Source organism: Musca domestica, unplaced genomic scaffold (assembly GCF_030504385.1).
Source record: "Musca domestica strain aabys unplaced genomic scaffold, Musca_domestica.polishedcontigs.V.1.1 6, whole genome shotgun sequence".
Classification (NCBI taxonomy): Eukaryota; Metazoa; Arthropoda; class Insecta; order Diptera; family Muscidae; genus Musca; species Musca domestica.
In genome coordinates, this window is record NW_026712363.1 from 553,457 (window position 1) to 574,564 (window position 21,108).

Genomic DNA, 21,108 nt, shown 5'->3' on the forward strand with positions numbered 1-21,108 from the left:
ATCGGGTGTAGTTTTTAAAAAAATCTTCTAAATCTTACAACCGCTCTTATAAACATTTTCATCGCTCTCCCCTTGTCATGCTTTCGTTTATATGAACGAAATAGCATAAACATGAAAGTTGATTTTGTCTGTTACAACAAAAACCTCATCGTCGACCATCTATTAATAGAACAGTGCTGGCATATTTGATCGGGATACCGTATTATTTTTTTTTAAATAGACAGGCTTAATCCCATTATTGTTGTTTTTATAGAAACGTTTGTTTGTTAGTGGAAAAAGATGGTAATGTTTACTAGGGGGTAAGGCAGCGATTACCTAGGTTACGGAAAGAGCTACCAATCCTCATCAGTTTCCTTGTTTTTTGTCTGGAAATATTCTCCCAGGAGTGGAGAGAGATGAAAATGTTTATCAGTGCCGTTGTATGATTTAAAAAAAAAAAAACATTCTTAAAGAATTTTAATTTAACTTGAGTGAATCAACAGAACTAGTATCCTGCAATTTGGAGGTAGTATGCTTATTATCGAAATGTAACGGTAATGGTATCAAATGAAAGCGCTCAAAAAGCAGAATACAATATAATATAAAAGATTGAAATCCAAGATGGCGGCCGATACCCAATTGGCGGATAACGTAGGTTTTATCAATCCCATCAATATGGTTATCAAATGAAAGGACTCAACAAGCAGAATACAATCTATATATATAAAAGTCAATTGTTGTTCGTTGGTAATGGAATCAGTTGAGAACGGCTGGACCGATTTGCATAATTTTTTGTACAAACGTTCGTCATACCCCGAGTTAGGTTTTAAAGAAAAAATTTTGACCACGCCCACTATTTCGATTTATCTAAAATCCTTATATTTGCCAAATAATGAAGATATCGGTTTTAAAATTAGTACACGACATACTGTAGCCTTTCCCTCTAATCCTAAGTATTTATTTGGGGACTGAGGAACTGACCACGCCTACTTTTGTATCTATATATAAAGAAATTGTTGTTCGTTGGTAATTGAATCAGTTGAGGCCGGCAGGAACTATTTGGATGTTTTTTTAATGTTCGTTGTACACCGATTAGGGTTTTATGCAAAATTTTGCACCCGAAAATCCCAATATTTCAAGAAATATCAGAAGAAATTCATGAAGATATCTGTTCCACAGTTAGTATACGACGTAATCTTGACTCTCCCCACCCAAGAAATAATCCATCTAATGAGAACCTAAAATGCAAAATTCATTGGGACTTCAATCAGTGAAATACCGAATATGAAGAGGCACTGTAATATGCGGACTTTGGGGGTAGAGAACCATCTTGCATGGGCCTATTATAAACAGTTAATGTATACTTTTTAATATATATATGCTATATTATTTAGGTTTTTAACTCTAAAACTAAAACCTCTTACTGAAAAATAGGTTCAACTTTCTTAAAAGACGTATTTATTTCTATTTAATCGAGTCATCATTTATACTAAAAATTGTGCCACTTATGTTTGCCAGATTTGTGAATTATTATGCTTTAAAAACTATGCATTAAAGATTAAAACTTCGGGCCGGCAACGCGGACAGGGCCAGCTAGTACATATATAAATTAATATCAATAAATCAATATTAAAATCAATTAAAGAGCATGAAATTATTCCTGGTGTCATCTTAACTCAAATAAAATCTACGAAAACTGAAGTTGTGCACAAAGTTGTATCGTTTGTGACCGAAACATACAACATAGCTAACCTACAAGTTATACCAACCAAAATTGTAAGTCTATCATTATTATATATATAGCATATTACCTCAAAATTGCAGGATACTAGTTCTGTTGATTCACTCAAGTTAAATTAAAATTCTTTAAGAAAGTTTTTTCTAAATCTTACAATCGCACTTATAAATATTTTTATCTCTCTCCACTCCTGGGAGAATATTCCCGGACAAAAAACAAGGGAACTGATGAGAATTGGTTGCTCTTTCCGAGACCTAGGTAACCCTGCCTCACCCCTTATTATAATATAATATAATAATATAATATAATATAATATAATATAATATAATATAATATAATATAATATAATATAATATAATATAATATAATATAATATAATATAATATAATATAATATAATATAATATAATATAATATAATATAATATAATATAATATAATATAATATAATATAATATAATATAATATAAGGATCTTTAGACATTTGCGGTAAAAAAATCGCGAACAAATTGAAGATTTTTTCTTTTTTCAATTTGTTTTTCTATTTTTGTCAATTTCATTCAATTTGTCTTTGTGAACAAAACAAAAAATTATTTTCACCATATAAAAGAAAGTTATGTTAGTTACTACGCTTATAACCCAAGAACGGCTTGACGGATTTTAACAATTTATACAACTTTTAAAAAGGTATCTTGGTATAAAAAACGCGTGAAAATATGTCAATAAAAATGTGAATGAAAAAAAAATCAATTTGACATAATTTATTGAAGTGTACATTTTTTATTGTTTTGAATTTTGAATGAATGGTATTAAAAATGAAATGAGTGCACAATACGATGTTAAATGGCGATATTTAATGTATAAAATTGACATGTAGCTTTCAACTCCAGGACCAACGTCGCGCTTCAGCTGGAAGATGGGAACACATTTAAACAAACGAAAATGGCCCACAAAGCATTATGGAACTCATTTCAAAACGTGGACCTACTCCTTTCATATGACAATAATCCGTCAAATGAGAACTCAAAATGTAAAATTCATTGGGACTGCAATCGGTGAAATACAGAATATAAATGGCGCAAAATAGTTGAGCGAATTGGACATTTGTAAGAAAATGATTTCTATCATTTTAGAAATGCTTCCTATACTTTCAAAATACCTTAAATCGCTTTTGCAGGTCATGATATGGGTCATAGCCCCCGGAAGGGTACAACCCGATTTTAAGTATATTTTACATTTTAACCAAATCACGTTTTAGTACAGCCATCATATGATTTAATCTATTTTCAGAATCTTGAACAGTTTTTTAAATTTTTGGCACTTATTTGGTAGTATGGTTTCTAAGGGGTTAAAAACCTCTTCGCATAAAATTTTCAATTTTCGTAATAGAACATTCATCAATCGATTTGACTAAAAAATTGTATTTAGGATACACTGGGGTAGAGGATCATCTTACAAAAGGTCCACATAGGCATTTATTTAAGTACAGTCCCCACATTAGTGTGCACGCAAGTCCGCTTTCCCAACTAATGTGTGGTCAGAAAAGACAATTTAGACCTCTATTGAATTTATAGCCCCAAAGAGAATATTGGTTGGGAACGTGGATTTGGTATACGTCTATATGAAATAAACTCCGAAATGTCAAAATGATAGTCGGAAATTGTTGGAGAAACATGAAAAAGTAGCACCGGGCCGAGCATTTGCTTAATCGTAATTGAATTATACCGTCTTATGCTAATGTGTTAAAAGAGTTATTATCTTTGACTATTCTGAAATAATTTTGCCCTCAATTATGAGGTGGACAAAACTAAGTACCAAGCAGTATTCTAAACATAGGAAATACAAATTATGGTAGAACTATTAAATAATAAACCAGTAAGGAAAAGTCAAATGTCGGGCGGGGCCGACTATATGATACCATACATTACTATGCATATTTAGTAGAGCTCCCGTAACAAAAACGATGGCTTTAGAGCAGTTGTAATGTGGTTTTACAGGGAACTAATATTTCATATCCAATTCTGAATCGATTTTCACTAAATTTCTGACTGAATTCGGTCGGATGTGCCAAAAATTCAGATCATTCGGACATTTGGTGCACAATTAACCCGAAATCGGTTGAAGATATATATGGGAGCTATATTCAAATCTGAACCGACCACGGTAAAATTTGGCAGAGGTATTTCTGGCCTGTATCTGATATCTGGTATCAATGTTGTGGATTGCTTATTACGAATATGAAGAACTAAAAGCATGAAACATATATATAGGAGCTGTAGCTGTATCTGAACCGATTTTCATCAAATTTGATGTGCTTGAATTCGGTCGGATGTGCCAAAATTCAGGTCATTAGGAACGATATTGGACATTTGGTGCACAATTAACCCGAAATCGGTTGAATATATATTGGAGCTACATCCATATCGGGCATCGGTTCACCAATTTCAATAGGGTTCGACCTTGGGCCAAACAAATATTGTTTGAAAATTTTCATCTTAATCGGTTAATAAATGCGACCTGCATTTTGTTCACAAAAATACATGGGCAGACGGACTGGCATGCATGAATCGACTCAGAAAGTGCTATATGAAGATCCTCAAAAGTAACTATGGGTCTATCTCGCTTCCTTTTCCATGTTACAAACAAATGCACAAGGCATAATACCCTTACCACTATGTGCTGTAGGGTATAAAAAGTAAAAATATGTATAAACAAAAAATTATGTCCTTTGGAACAGTCTCACCCACGTTGAACGGAAATCGTCCAAAAAAATTTTCTGGTCAATGACGTAATGATTATGATACTGAGAGCCTGTGGGTAGGTTGAATTGATGTTATTGTTGGAAGTTGTGTAGTGGCGAATCCTGACTGTGACGTATATGGCTAATCCAATTCCAACACAAAGAGCTGATGCAATGATGATGAATGCCTGTTTCATTAGTCGGGGAAGACTTCCGATTTCAATTGTTTTTAGCTGCTGGTGTTAGGTAAAGAGCTCAACAGCATGTGTTTCAGGTGGTGTTGTTCAAGGTTTTGTTGAGCAAGGCGAGCTTACTGGATGAGATTATGGAATCCAGTGGTATGAGTCTTAGATATGATGTGTGCATTATTGTTTTGTTTTCGTAATGATCGTATATTGTAAAGTTGTTGTCTTTTAAAATACAATCTGTCCTAATCTCTAAAGTTCCTGATCCTTTCACCTCCAAGTGTGTCATTTTTGTATCACATAGATAGGACAATTGTGTTCAATTGGCTAGAGTAAACATCCATTGATTCTTTTGTGCCACTTGTCTCCAAATTTGGTGATGGATGATTGACTTCAAGTCACAAGCTTCTGACTTTTTATTCAATAGGAAGTTCACTTCTCATAAATGTGACCGATCGCCCTTGCGATATGGTTTTTCATAACCCTTCCCTTACTCTTCATTAATTTGAAGAAATCCGTCACGTTATCTTCACGAGATGGTGGAATATGAACCTTGATGGTTTGGAGCTCGATCAGCAATTAATGTGGGGTAAGTAGCAATGGAGTTATACGATCATGATTTGCATCCGTTAAAACATCGATCCATTAAACATGATGATTATCTTCTATACTTAAAACATTGATGAAAGAAGTATGAGATGCGAAGTGACTAAAATAATTGATTGTATTTCCTTTGCAATATCTTCCTCCTTCCTTCCTTCCTTATTTGCCAGCAAGTTCATTTCTACTTGTGTGCTGTCGTAGGCTATTATATCTTCATCCATTTTGATTATGTTAGCAGCTGCAACAGATGTTTCTTGTCTTCATTTGCCTTCTCAATTGTCACAGTCATTTGCTAAGCATATTTCGATTCCAAGACACCAAATAACGAGTGTGCAAGTTTCCCTCCTATATTTAGAGCTCCTCGTCTGCTGCACCTGGAAAATATGTTCAGTGTACTAGATTCCAACTGCTTCTGTACTTGAACAGATTTTCTAAAAGTATCGCACAGTTTTTATTCTAAACACTACATGACACTGTCACTATCATTGTGACTCCAAATCCATCAAAGTAGATGCCGGGCTCATTCTTAAAGTTGTGTATGTTGAACGACTGACACAAGCATATCGGTGGGAATAGTAAAGCCACAATCGTTACCAATATTAGCATGCAGATTGTCGTCTTAAATCATTTTGATTTTTTTTTTTTTTTTTTTTGTATAAGTGGTAGAGATTCCTTTTCATTTTCCCATATAGGGCTAATCTGTTTATGGCACTTTTAACATCGCCGTTTTGTGTCCTTACGTCAACTACACAAACGGCTCCGTCGTTACCCCCGGATGTTCGTGTTATTCTGTCTAGGGGCCATTGCATTACAGGCTGTTGTCTTCCTTAATGATTGACCAGGCTCAAAGTTTGGCGATTGTGTACTTCATTTCCTTCTTTCTTGAAGAGTACTTAGGTATTCCTTAGAACAACGTCTCCAGAACTTAGGTCTAATCTGCGATACTACCTTTCATCTGCTTGTCAATGATGTTGACGATTGGTTCGTTGACGTATCAACCTGTACCGTTGAAGGTTCTCCCACAAGAAAATAAAAATGTGTTAACGTTGCTAGATCATTCGGATCGTTAAAAATTGGATTCAGCGGTCTGGAGTTTCCAACTCTTGTCGCTCTTGTCTACTACAAAGTTTATCGCGTAGTCTAAATACAAGAATTGACTGTAACTATTCCCAAATGCAAAGTCTTTGTTGCGAACATAATGTTAACATAGTGTGGTATCTTGCCTCGTATTTGTAGTGGACCCATAACGGCCCGCAATATCAACGCCGGGCTTAATATACAACCTTGCAGGCGTAACGACTCTGCTATGTGGGAGATTTCCCATAATTTTTATACCCTCCACCAAAAATATTAAGTTCGTCATTCCGTTTGTAACTCATCGAAATAATCATTTACAATCAATCATAATCATCGTAATCACGCTACAGTCTAAACGAATTAAGATAGGAAGCTAAAACTTTGCACAGATCTCTCTTCTGTCTGCAGGCAGGTCAAGTTCGAAGATGAGCTATATCGGTCCACGATATCGTATAGCCCCCATATAACGGTACCCCCGATATTCGGTATTTTGATGATGTTAGCCACATTTTTCAATGGAATTGTCTGAAAATCCACACAAGTAGTTCCTTGTGGGTACTTTATACCTCGGCAGAGAATTGTCCATACAGATCCACGATATCGTATAGCCCCCATGTAACGGTACCCCCACGGTATTCGGTATTTTGATGATTTTTGCCACATTTTTCAATGGAATTGTCTGAAATTCCACAAAAGGAGTCCCTTGTGGGCATTTTACCTCCTCAAAAAGAATTGTCTATATAGGTCCACGACATCGTATATCCCCAATATAACGGTACCCCCCCATATTCGGTATTTTGATGATTTTACCCACATTTTTCAACGGAATTGTCTAAAAATCCACACAAGGGGTTCCTTGTGGGTACTTTATACCTCGGCAGAGAATCATCTATATAGGTCCACAATATCTTATAGCCCCCATATAACGGTACTCCCCTATATTCGGTATTTTTATGATTTTAGCCACTTTTTCCAATGGAATTATCTGAAAATCCATACAAGGAGTTCCTTGTGAGTACTTTACACGCAGACATAGATTTGTCTTTATAGGTCCACAATATCGTATATCTCTCCATATATCGGCACCTTCCTATATTAGATATTTTAAAGATTTTAAAAGAATTTTTATTGGGTTTAATTTTTTTGAAAATTTTCTAATTCGTTTCAAATGGTGGAGGGTATTCAAAGTTCGGCCCGGCCGAATTTACTGCTTTTTTACTTGTTTTATTGTATAACTTAGGCTTCGCTCGAGTGCACCTTATGCAATTTTGTACAATATTGGGTGTCATAGCCTTCCCCTTGGTGATCCAATTTCTGTCTTGAGGTTGTGAATAGCAACGTCTATATTTTTCGCGTAATCCGACAGCTGATGTTCTTGACTATTAGTTGCATTGATTGGTTCAGCTCCATAGAGGTCAATACTTCTGTCGAGCTTCCATGCTAGCGAAGTTTTATCCTTTCGGCAAATCGCAGGACATAATCGATAGTTCTTTGTAGTCGACTAAATGAGCCCTTGTGGGTGATTCCATAGATGATATCCTGTTATCCATTCTTGCTGACACTGTAGATTTCGCCTTAAATTAAAGATCTGTTCAATTTCCTCTTTCTTTGAGAAATGGTATGGCCAGATAGATTCATTTCCGTGTAGAAATGTGGGTACATAAAACCACATCATACATCTTGACAGCCGATTCGGATTCATGCCTCTGGATATGAAATCATGCCTCTGGATATGAAAGCTGCGATTGGCCTTATATATTTTTAACATCTTTGGCAACGAACGTCCTCAGTGTTAAAGGTTTGGAATTGATCTAATACAATGTAATCTCTGAATCTGGCCAACAAAAAGTCCTTTGATCTTCGTAACCCAATTCGTCCTTGAATTTTGCAGTTAGTTTTGCTCCCAATTCAGCGGCACCAAGCTCTAACCGTGGCAAAGTGATCTTCCTTATTGGTGCCTTTTCCGATTTTGAACAAAGGAGTCTGATTACATGCCTTCCACCTGGTAAAATTGCCCGAAGATATATCACAGCTCCGTATGCCTTTTCTGAGGCATCCACAAATCTGTCCATCGAACATATGATTTTATCGGAACGATGGTTCCTCGTCCCAGCCAATTTAATTCTTCCACAGCTACTGAATAAAGATCTTCACTGCTGACACTACAGGAATGGGTCGAACAATCTTATTAAATCCGCTTGGTGATCACATCGCTCTTCAAACAAAATGGATCTGCTTAAGGAATCCATGTTTAACCCAATAACTTCGTTGACGGCTTGTCAAAATTAAGATTTGCTTCTCTATCTTCTGGAGAAACTCCATGCAGCAGTTTCAAGTGATTAGCACACCATTTTCGTAGTTTAAATCTTGCTTTCAGTAGTAACATATTAATTTGATTCTGTATCTCAATTGCCGTTGCTAAACTGTTAGAACATGCAATCACCAACCTAAAAATGTTTTTGAAGTACCAGCGCCCTCAACGGATGCTCTTGTATGTCCGCATCTGTTAGCCTTTTCAGACATCCTGTAGTAAGGTATGGGACGCACGTCGTTCAATATGTTAACGTATTCAACATGCAATGTTCGAGTTCCTTGTCTTTATCAACTTAAAATTGTTTATATATCTTCTCAATGTCTGTTGTTAACACAAATCTCGGTAGTCTGAATGGCAACAACATTCCAAACAGATCTCCTTGAACCCTAGGACCTGAGTGCAAAATATCGTTCAGTGACCACCTAGATGATGACTTGCAACACATATCGAACACAACTCTGAGCTTTGTCGTGTCGCTATTTGGCGTGGGGCACAATGATCTGGGATGTAATAATGACGAACCTCTCTTGATTTTTTCGTCATATGTCCCAGATCCTCATACTCCTTCATACATTTAGCATACTGCGCCCGAAAACGTGCATCCTCAGATAGGCGACGCTCCAACGCAAAGAATCTGGAGGTTGCTCTTATGAATCCCGTTGACTGTTTCTATTGATTCGAAGCGATTAATCAAACATTTCATGAAATGTTCCACCGTTTTGAGGTCTTTGGTATCCACAATCGACTGCTCATACAACACAAGAGTAGTTTTGTCCATCCTCTTTGTTAGGATGTGCATTAAAAGTGGATCTCATTCGTTTGGCTTTACTCCAAGACCCTCCAGTGCCAATTACAATTCATGAAGGCTGTCATGAAAGTTCTTCACTGATCTGCTATCGCCAGAGTATAGTTGATACTTGAGGTCTCTTGTTGTTGTATCTGTCTTGGAGTGTTCTCCACATGAGTATCGCCTTATGAGTTTCTCAGATACCACATTTTTTGCATTGGATCGTTTTCCCAAAAATGTTAGCAAATGTTTGCCACTTCGAATAATCCTCATTGAATTGATTGATTTAATTTTTAGCAGATTAACTTCAGTTTCCAAGTTCCCGCCTGATCTCTGCTGAGATGATGTACGATCGACCTGTATTTATAATGAGAAAATTACAATGAAATACAATGAGAAACACCGTAAGTCTTCTCCGCCAAGTTTCAACAAAAGTAATGCCAAGCGGAATTGGAAAATGTCGTCTGATTCGCCAAAAGAAGGAGATATGTGTATGAGATGTTTTATACGTAAATTAAAAGTGATTTAGCGAGAAAACCTTTTAGAAAAGTTTCAGAAACAAATTCCATATCTCTTTTGGAGATTATTCACGCAGATGTATGCCTATGATAAAAGACTACATTGACTACATGCCATTATTATTAGCAGAGATGTGGAATTTATTGAGCTCGATAATCGACACAAGAACACTGATTCAATGAAAACAAATAGAACTCCTCCTACACTAATATTGTGAGTGTACCCTTAAAAATTCTGATAAAGATTTGTGTGTTTTAAAAAAACTGGGTTACAGGGTTTGTTGTACTAATGATCCTATTTCATACAAAGGTTCTTTCTTAAGGTCTGACGAATGGATGGAAACTATGTCTGTTGAAATCAAGTCGCTACACGATAATCAAACATCGTATCTTTGGGATATAAGTTATAAATACAAGACCAGATTTGTCACAAAGTGATATTCCCAACTGACGAACAAAACTTTGAATGTGGAAGTGAAAAATATGGATGTAAAGACATCTATCTAAAATGGAGGGATAGTATCAGAAATTTATATACGGCTACAGGAAGGAGGAAAATAAAGAAAATTTGGTAGGTAAATGGAAAAGAAACTTATACAGTTTAAAGCAATCAGCTCGGTTTTAGAATCTACGAATAAATGAAAACGAATGATGCAAGTCTTTATATGATTTATGTGCACAATGTTATCAAATTATATTTGGAAATTTAAGTTTATAATGAGGATGGAACAATTTCGAGAGCTGAGGCAGAATCTCCCTTTTTGTGTAGGAACACGAGCATTGCAACGAATTCCTAGCATTTTTGCTATGCTAATATCGTCGATGTTTAGGAAATCATCACACAACAAATGATCATTTGGTAGATCATAGATCGTCTGTTAAGTTCGCTGTCCATTTGAAGAGAGAACCCAGTTGATGCTAGAGCGGATTTAAGCTCATTTTTTGGATTGAATTGTATTGGAAATTGAATGTGCACCGGAAAATACATCATCAACGCACACATAATTACGAATAATCATGCTTCCCTTTGGATGGCTACTTTGAACGTCATCAGCTAGTCGAAGCAGATCTAAATACGGAGCACAATTGACACAATACGTGAATGTGAAAAATCGTGTATGTTTTCACCTAGGTAGTTGAGGAAGATTACTCTTGAGAATGGAGTATGATCAGATTGAACCAGGATGTCATGTCGGTGCATTTTCTGGATGTCAGCGTTAAACACATATCGGAAAAATCGCCATTTGAGAATCGACGTGGTCAAGTCATTTTGCAACTTTGACCATTAGAAAAAGCAGAGGATACATTAAAAACCACATGAACTTTGGTGGTGGTGAACAATCCTAACACATAAATGATAAAGATATATCGCATGTTTGTTCTAAAACATCCACGTATTTTGAAGAATAACTTATCACCTTATTATTAAAATCGATTATGTTGTTATGGATACATCCATAAATGGCATATGGCATTTTAGGCGTGCGTTTAGATGAAATCGCCTTTTTAACGTCTTCTTCTACTAACGACAAGTTAATGGGCATAATTTTGGGCAGTAATCCGTTTTCAATCTCAGTAAATCTTTCCTCTAATGGTGGCAACTCTGATTCAAAAGCAATATTTTAATTGGTGTTGTACGGTCGGCATATAAACAGGATCTGAGGCAGTCGTGGTAACATATTTGATGAGTTTGGGCTGTTTCCAAACATGTAAAACCCATTATCAATTTTACTTAGTATTACGGGTTTCTCTAGATATGTAGGTGTGTTCATATTTTGGAAAATGGTTACTTAAAGCGGCGATCCTTGAGGTGTACCGTTTTGCAAATTATAACTTTTGGAGAAGAAGTTATTTACTTTACCAGCTAAGCCATTTTTGGCACCAATATTTGAAAGCTCGAGATTGAAAAGGAAGGAAATGAAGTGCGGGTGGTAATCTTGTACTAACATTTGAAGACGTAATTATTTTTTAGCCCCTTTTTTTTTTTTTTTTTTTTTTTTTTTGAACGAACGTTCCCACACCTCACATTTCCACCTCCCTTTACGTAGGGATCGCGTACACATGATGATCTGCATCATAATGGGAATTTAGTAGGAAATTAAAAACTAGATACAGAATCTAATTCATCAGCTAGTTTGTCAAATAATAAAACATGTATTTTAATTGTTTAAAAATAAAATTATTCTAGATATAATAACTTCTAAACTCGTACCAAAATCTACATTACAGTACACAGAATTAAAGTCAACACACATTTTACTAAGAGGTTCGCTTATTGAATAATTCGTGGGGTGAAAATCAGTATATAATAATTGGTAGTATCTACTAGATATAAACGGAACATTAATTCCAATAGATGAGATTGGGAAATCTGAAATTTTTAGTACAAACATGGAGTTCAACATAATACGTCTGCTTTTAAGACGAATAGCAGACATTGTTTTTGCACGGATTCTATTTTATCTGAGTAAATTGCATATTGAGGATCCCATACCCCATATAGGTCTGACAAGATACGTAAATAACTGTTTTGTTATATATGAATCAGTTTAACAAAACCTAAAACCCCATTTGCTTTATTTAACATTGTTATTACATGGCTATTAAAATTTAATTTTGGATCCATCAAGAGGCCAATATCGACAAATTAATCTACAGTTGATAATGAATGACCGTCAATATTATATTGCAATATGAGAAGAGATCTGGAGAAACACATGTGCTTACATTTGCTTAAGTTTAAATCCATAACATTTAACCTGCACCATTGAAAAAAGCTATCTAAATCATTTTGAAGTAAAGTAGCTTGTGTCATTTAATTTGTTGTTGAGCGCTCATCTTTTTTACACTCTTCAATCGCCTCTGAGAGTTTCTAAGTAGGAATCTCATTTGAAGTTTGCTTAGGGACATTAATAGATGCTTCTTTAAAATAACATTTGTTATATATTTGGTACGTGAGTACCATTTTTCTTTGTTGGATCTCTGGGCTGTTTTTGTTTGTGGCTCTATGTTCCTGTCCGCAGTTGGGGCATTAATTATATGCATAGTATTGGGCCATGTGAAAAAGAAGCACATACATCACATGCCGGAGAGTTTTTGCAAAACTTTTTAAGTATGTCCCAATTTGAATTTGAATTACTTTTTGCATTGTATGGGGCTTGGTACGTACTACTTTACAATGCAATTATTTATGCCGACTTCGATTGTTCTTGGTATCTCGTACAGATTGAAGCTTAATAAGTTTCACCTTATCAGTACGGATTTCAGAAAAAGTGTTCTACAAAAAACAAACCTCATTTAATTCACTGCAGTTGTAAATAGAGGATTTCTTCAAGGAAAGCAAACTGATGCAATCTACACAGGCTTCAGCAAGGCATTCGATAAAGTTAATCATAAGCTATTACGATTAAAACTTAGAAACATTGGACTTACAAATAGATGTTCCGACTGGATTTTCTCATATCTACAAAATAGAACACAAAATGTATGTTTTAAAATCCCATTTCAAAGGGTATTATAGTTTCTTCTGGAGTCCCCAAGGAAATCATCTAGGACCACTCCTATATATTATTTATAAATGATCTACCTTCATCTATAAAATTTATATATGTAGAAACCAGTTCCTAAAATATGATTTGAATTCGTTTGCTAACTGGTGCAATATGGTGGGAATGGTGGGTTAGTTGTGAGTTAGTGGTGCTAACACATATAACATTTATATATAAATACTAGCTGGCCTGGTCCGCGTTGCTGGCCCGTAATTTTAGTCTTTAATGCTTATTATATCCTCCACCTTGGAAAAGTGGGTATATAAACTTTTTCATTCCATTTGTAACATCCATAAATGTTCGTCATAGACCCCATAGAATATACAATGTATATTCATAATCAGCACAAAATTCTAAGTCGATTTGTCCGTCTGTATGTCTGTTTGTTATAATTACGATACAGCCTACATTATTTGACGTAGAGCATCAAAATTTAGCAGAACAATTTGTATTGTGTATAGGATGGTTGGTATTGAAAATGATCTATCGGTCCACGTTTTGGTATAGTCCCCATAAAACGGTACCTCTTGAAATTCGGTATTTTAATGATTTTTGCCACATTTCTCCTCGGATTTGTCTAACACATATAACGATACCTACCGATATTGGGTATTTTGATAATCCTAGTCACATTTTCTCACATAATTGTTTCAAATTTGGTATCTTAGAAGGTTTGATAGATGACAATCCTTGATGTATAAAACTGTCAACAGAGGTTTCCCTTTTGGTATGGCCCCATATAACGGCCTCATTCACTTTATGGTTTTTTGATAAGTTAACTTTGACTAAGTTAACCAAACCATCTTTCTGGTATATGAAGTTTAAAGTGAAACACGCTTGAATTCAGATACTTTTATATAAAAATGTTTAATTTATCCTAAGGTGGATGATAATAATAGTTCTGCCCGGTCGAACTTATTTTTTTTACTTGTTTTTAAAGTAATAAGTAGTATTTGTCATTGAAATTGCGCGTTGGAGACCCCATAATGTCCATATCTTTTATCATAGTATAATTCAAAGACGATTAAACAAATGTCCGGCTCCTTAAATCATATGATTTCATTTGCCGAAATTAGTATGAAAATATAGTTAAAATGTATGATATACTTGAAATCGGTTTGTATCCTTATCCGGGGGTTATGACCAATATCATGAACTACAAAAGCGATTTAAGGTATCGTGAAAGTTTAGGAAGAATTTCTGAAAGAATAGAAATCCTTTTCCCTCTTCTTTTCGCGCCCTTTATATTCGGCATTTCACTGATTTCAGTCCCAATGAATTTTGCATATTGAGTTCTCATTGGACGGATTATTGTCATGTGAAAGAAGTAGGTAGGTCCCCGTTTTGAAATGAGCCCCATAACGTTCTGCCGTTTTTTTTTTTTTTTTTTTGTTTAAATGTGTTCGCATCTTCGAGCTGAAGCACGATGTAGATCCTAGAATTGAAATCTAAATTCCAATTTCAGACATGAAAGATCGCTAATTAACATCGTTATTGGGTACTATTTCATTTTTTATATTATTCATTCAGAATTCAAAACAATAAAAATGTACACTTCTATATAGTTTTTAAATTGAAAAAATTTCACGCCAAAAGGATTTCTTCTTTTATATTTTTATTGGTATGTTTTCCCAAGATCTCATTCCGAAGTTGCATGAATTGTGAAAATCCGTCAAAACGTTCTTGAGTTATAAGCATAGTAACTAATAAACAAATTGAAAAAAAAAATCTTCAACTTGTTCGCAGGTTTTTTACAGCGAATGTTTAAAGGTCCTTACGAAGTTTGGTCCTTAATATTATTTTGAAATTTGATTCCATTGAAAAAATGTTCTCTATTTTTCCCAACTTTTGAGGCTCTTTTTTTGATTTTTTAGCAATTTTGAAAAAAGTAATTACCCTTTAACTTTGGTTTGACCACGTTAAATTATTTTGACATCATCTATTTAGGTCCACCACTCCATATTTGAATTGAATTAAAAAAAAAAAAAAAAAAAAAAAAAAAAACACTACAAATGTACATTCCAAAATAGTAAGTCAAAATGGAAAAATCATGCAAAATAAAACATTACTATTGCACACCACAAAAGTCAAAATGAACATTTTCAAATTTTACATTTTTACGCGATTTTTTGGGATTTTAGACGAGCGGTTCTTGAGTTATAAGCGTAGCAATTAACACAACTTTATTTGATATATATATTTAGATTAGATGTTTGCGTGGTCAGTTCCTTAGCCCCCAAATAAATCCCTAGGGTTGGAGGGAAAGTCAACAGTATCTCGTGTAATAATTTTCAAACCGATATCTTCATTATCTGGCGAATATAAAGATTTTAGATAAATCAAGATTGTGGGCGTAAAAGTAGGCGCGGTCAATATTTTTTCTATAAAAACCTAACTCGGGGTATGATGAACGTCTGTACAAAAAATTATGCAAATCGGTCCAGCCGTTTTCAATTGATTCCATTACCAACGAACAACAATTGATTTTTATATATCTACTACTATCTGGCCCGGTCCGCGTTGCCGACCCGTAATTTTAGTCGAAAAAGCGGTTAGATCAACTAAGTAAGGACGTCACGAGCGTACAATCATCTGCGTTCATAACTATCTCTATGCCGTCTGGAGGGCGTGGAATGTCAGAAAGGTAGAGGTTAAACAGTTCCGAAGATATCACCTTACCTAGGGAGACTCCTTCTTTCGCTCTACGGTAGCTCGACTCCTTGTTTCTGAACGACTGGCGTCCACACATGTAGTTCACAATCCAACGTTTCAAATTTGGCCAGAGGGCGGTGCGTTCAATGTGCTCGAACAGTGTGGCATGATTGAATGTATCAAAAGCTTTTGATTAATAACATAACATAACTGTTCTGTCGCACCGCCTGTTCTGGTTGAATTATCTGCTGATATGTGTGGAGATGGCGTGCAAAGCTATCGTTGTGCTATGCAATTTTCGGAATCCGTGTTGATGATCAGCTACTGGGAAACCTTCGTCTTTGCTACTGGTTACAAAAGTGATATCGGCCTGTTCAGCAGCGGGACCACCCTGCCCATTTTCCAGGCATCGGGAACTATAAGGGTGGCTAAGGACCGGTTGAGGAGTTTGGTGAGATACTCAACTCCTGGTTCATCCAGTTGCTTCAACATCACCATAGAGATTCCGTTAGGACCAAGCGCTTTAGATGACTTTGCGCTTCTGATGACATGTGCAGCATCTTTCAACGTAAATTGTGGTGGTACCTCCTCGGCTGGAAGAGATCGTACACGGCGTAGGATTCTTCTCTTAGCCCTGTCACACTCGGAGTGCTCTATGAATTGCCCGTTTAAATAACACGCGCACCTCTTCGCATCTGTCACTTCTATGCCGTTAAATGAGACATATGTCCGATCATCCTTCTTTCCAGGGTTCGAGAGCGACTTATTCTTTGCCCACAGTTTACTTGATCTGGTACTGATGTTTTAATGCTTTAGAAGTTCTAGCCACTTTTTCCGCTTATTCACCGACTAACCTGTTTACCTCCAGAGTTAGTTTCCTGACTCTGGAGTTATTAGGTTTAGTACGGCGAAACTCATCTCGCTCATTTGCTTATCCCGCTGCCTCTGCTAGGAAATTTGGTCTTATTTCAGGTATTCGACCAGCAGGTATATTGCAAGCGGCTGCAGCTTTGATAATGTCCCGGAAACATCTATCTGCTACCTGTACATCAGATGGGTTGGGCAGTTCACTGAAGCGGCGATTGGTATATTCTCTGAAATCTTGCCAGTCGGCTTTCTCATGGTTAAGGAAAGTTGCGGCGTTCAGTATCTATAAAATCGGGTGGTCTGTTGATGGCGACAATAATGGGGAGGCGGTCTGAGCCTAGCGAAATTATTGCCACGTTACGCCATTCGTCAGACCTGGGGGCACGATGGATATTTCCGGCGAACTGTGGCAGTCTTCCCTCATTCTGGTGGGTGCGTCCTCATTCACTGTACAAAAATTGGAGCTATCGATTTGCTCAGCCAGCGCCATGCCTCGCTGGTCATTACCTAAGACGGAATGTCATAGTTTATGATGGGCATTGAAATTCCCTAGCACCAGACGGTTATTGCCTACCAGAAGTGAACTGATATTGGGCATATAACGTGGGGCGCAGCACTTTAACGGCGGAATGTACACGCTAATCACCTCCGCCTCGGCGGTTCCACACTTGACCGCTACCTCCATACAATCAATGTACGGGTCACTAGAGTCAAGTTTAGGCGAGATAGGTCTGTACTGGACAAAGTGGTGCAATAGGAACGCAAGCAAGATTGAATGACTCCGTTCCCAGAAGTAGTGGACTGTGAGGAATTAGGAGTGAATGAAACAGATTTGCAGTTCAAAGTGGATGGATTTATGACTAAGAACGTGAAGCATTGTGTTGTAACACTATATTTTGGCACTCAAATCACCTGTTTTTCATGTGCAATTTCGTACGTGATGCGTTTTGGAGAAACAATTGTGGCACAGACCTTGTTTTCGCTTACCAATAACAACAGTTGTGATTACAAGTTGGATACTAAATTAATTTATGGAGGACAATTTAAAAACGACAAACGGACATTTTGAGTAATTGAGCGACACAAACGAAAGCAAAGCTCATGGATCCACTCGAAACTTAGGACATAGAATTAGGGGCGCCAGATCGTAGAATTTCGAATTTACAGTTCTTATTGCATCAAAACAGAATAATCTATTTTTATCAAAAAAAAAAAAAAAAAAAAAAAAAAAAAAAAAAAAAAAAAAACACTTTCAAATAGTTCAAAATCATAAAAACATTTAAAAAGTTATACACATAAGTTGATTCGAAATTTACGTTTATATTCTTTTACTCACGGGATATACAATATTTCCGCAACGAAGTTATAACCCTTGTTATGGCTCTTTCTACTTCAATCGCTATATCTCCGCCTATGAGCACTCAGAAGTTCGACAAAACAACGAGCAAAATGCCCCTATCGTCATAAATTGTACGGCCCTTCACATAACGCAACGAATCTATAGAAATTAACCAGTACAGTGGTGGCTTGTTTGTTCGGGATACTATAGTATTTTGTTGTTGCAAAATGGTCAGGCTTAATCCCTTTATTGTAGTTTTTATAAACACAACGTTTGTTTATTAGTGGAGAACGATGGGAATACCTAGGTTTCGGAAAGATCCACAAATCCTCATTAGTTCCCTTGTTTTTTGTCTGGGATTTTCTCCCCAGAAGTTATTTTAAAAATAACTTCTATGACAAAAAACTTTTTTACCCAAGTGACGAGATCGTAAGCTCAATAGAAGAGGAACCAGTACTTTTAAATAAAAAAAAACAAGAAAGAACATATAAAATTAAATAAAAAATAATATATAAAATATAAATAAGAGGTAAAGAAGTTAGAAAGAAAAATAAAATGAAAAAATTTTGACAAATTTAATTCATAACAAGCAACAAAAACATGAGATTTATTATATTACTTTCTTGTCTGCGATAAAATGACGACACTCATCCAGTGATATAAATGGCGGCCACACTACTGTACTATCTAGATCTTCTTAACTATGACCTTAGAAGAATTGGAGATAAGTGCAATAAAACCTAAGCATTTGAAATAGCCCGATTTTAAATAAAATATCCCAAACAGTCTATTCGCATACTTAATGTGACAAACAAGTATTGTATCCAATTCTGCAAAAGAGAAACTGTTTAATTGTACAATATTAGATTTAGTTGCACTCGTATTTTGTAATGGGTCAGGTGTAACATCTAGTTCGTCGAGTGTAACTATGGTTCTTTCGTTGTCGACCTGTGTATGTCTTTATATGTGTTAGTTCAAAGGAGTTCTTTTAAATAGGATGCGGGATAGGCCAAGGACAACCAGTGCGTAGGACACCAGGACATTCTATACCCTATGGCTATGAGAAACATAATAGCCATGATCCATAGTCCTTTTAGATAATCCATTTATGCTTATCTAAAACGTCTGAGGGAAAAGACTTTCGAAAATTACTTTAATTCGCCGAATCAGGGTACAAGCGGGGATTTTATCTTAATACTTTAAAACTTACGATTCTTATTGAATCCCCCTATTTAAAATTTTCTATTATTATACAACCATTTGATTAAAAGAAAACGTATTCATCAATCAAAAATAAGGGACAGAAATAAGGAACAGACAAAAAAATTGAATCTATTATTAACATATAGTTCATTTGTAAAATCTATATAGAAAAATAATAAATAAAGTTTTACAAAGACAAAAAGGAGTGTACCTTGTTTGTACAAATGTTTTTCCATTCGATATTGAGTCTGTATAAAAGTGAACCTAAAATGAAAAAGCCGAGGAATTAGAAAGAAATGCGGCTGATTTAGAACCTTATCTCCTATGATTATTCATGGTCCAGATGCAGTTGAAGTAGTAAATACTGTTGCAAAACAGTGACAATTTTCAATTTGAAAACTTTGAACAAATTAGAGTTTTAATAAAAAGTAAGTTTGTTTAGTGTAAATGAAACACGAAAATACTAAGTCCATGGTTTCTTTTTTTCAAATAGGAGATACTGTTAAGGATTGATCGAGAAAAAAGCTCTTAACCTAAAGAAAGACGGTGCATGAAATTGGTTACTAACACAGAACGGACAGCAAGGTTTATCAAGCCAGAAACAATGTAGGACTAGAAATACTTTGCAATGATTGGTGTATTTGACAGAAAAGCGGATTTATAAAATATTCAAATATGTATAGGAAACTTCTTTGCGTCCGCCGGAAAGCGTGTTGACGTTTTCAAAACAAAGATACCCTTATAGTGCCCAACCTGTGATCGTCAGGTGTGGAATTTTGAGGGCGGCGACAGAATCCCGAAGTAACCTTATATTATATTCCCTTCTCCAGGCCATCCTATACATGGTTTTTACAAACTTAACAATTTACCTTTCCAACTTTAGGAGTCAGTATGTTTTGTCATATATTTATCTATTTGTTCTTTAATTGTTAAAGGTCGCAGAAGAACGAGAAGAACACAAGTACGACAACAGAGAAAATACCCCATATGGTGAATATGGAGGATGGCACAAAGCCGCAAAAGTTGATTCACCAACGGTTACCACAACATTAAAGAATTTGGGCGCATTATACCGCAGGCAAGGTATGTTTGAAGCTGCAGAAACATTGGAAGATTGCGCTCTACGTAGCAAAAAAGAAGCACTGGATATGGCGAAACAAAATAAGGTATGTCATAATAATATTAATATTTCTATTCATAATAAATGTTTTCCACTTTTATCTCGTTATTTAGAAAATGCATAAATAAGGAACCATGCAACATTCTAACTGGTTGACGATGGATAATTTTCTGTGACAACTAATGTGGAATCATTCCATCATGTCTATAAATTCTTCTAAAATCCAAAATAAAATATATTCCGTTATATGTAACATATGAAAAGAATTGTTTTGGTCTAGCTAACTGTATAATTAAAAAGTTAATTTTATTTTAAATGTGTAATATCAACTCAAATTTACAGTCTACTGTCATTTAAGTTGTTTACCTGCCAAATTGCTATTTTTGACACCAAAATAATATAACAAGCATATAATGATCCAGAAGGTTCAAAAAAATTTA

The 21,108-nt window shown here is 35.5% G+C and overlaps 1 protein-coding gene and 1 long non-coding RNA gene across 3 annotated transcripts in view; both read left to right on the forward strand.

The window, feature by feature from the left end:
* LOC101892697 (kinesin light chain) overlaps positions 1-21,108 on the forward strand; it is a 176,183-nt gene extending 155,075 nt beyond the window's left edge. For both annotated transcript variants that reach the window (XM_059129110.1, XM_059129109.1), the window contains exons 5-6: positions 20,484-20,714; positions 20,782-21,108. In XM_059129110.1, coding sequence (XP_058985093.1) covers positions 20,484-20,714; positions 20,782-20,796 — 246 coding nt within the window. In that variant the 3' untranslated portion in view covers positions 20,797-21,108. The remainder of the gene's footprint in view (positions 1-20,483; positions 20,715-20,781) is intronic.
* On the forward strand, positions 6,519-18,263 carry LOC131805652 (uncharacterized). Its single transcript, XR_009343742.1, has 2 exons — positions 6,519-10,510; positions 10,565-18,263. It is a non-coding gene; the product is annotated as an uncharacterized LOC131805652 (long non-coding RNA).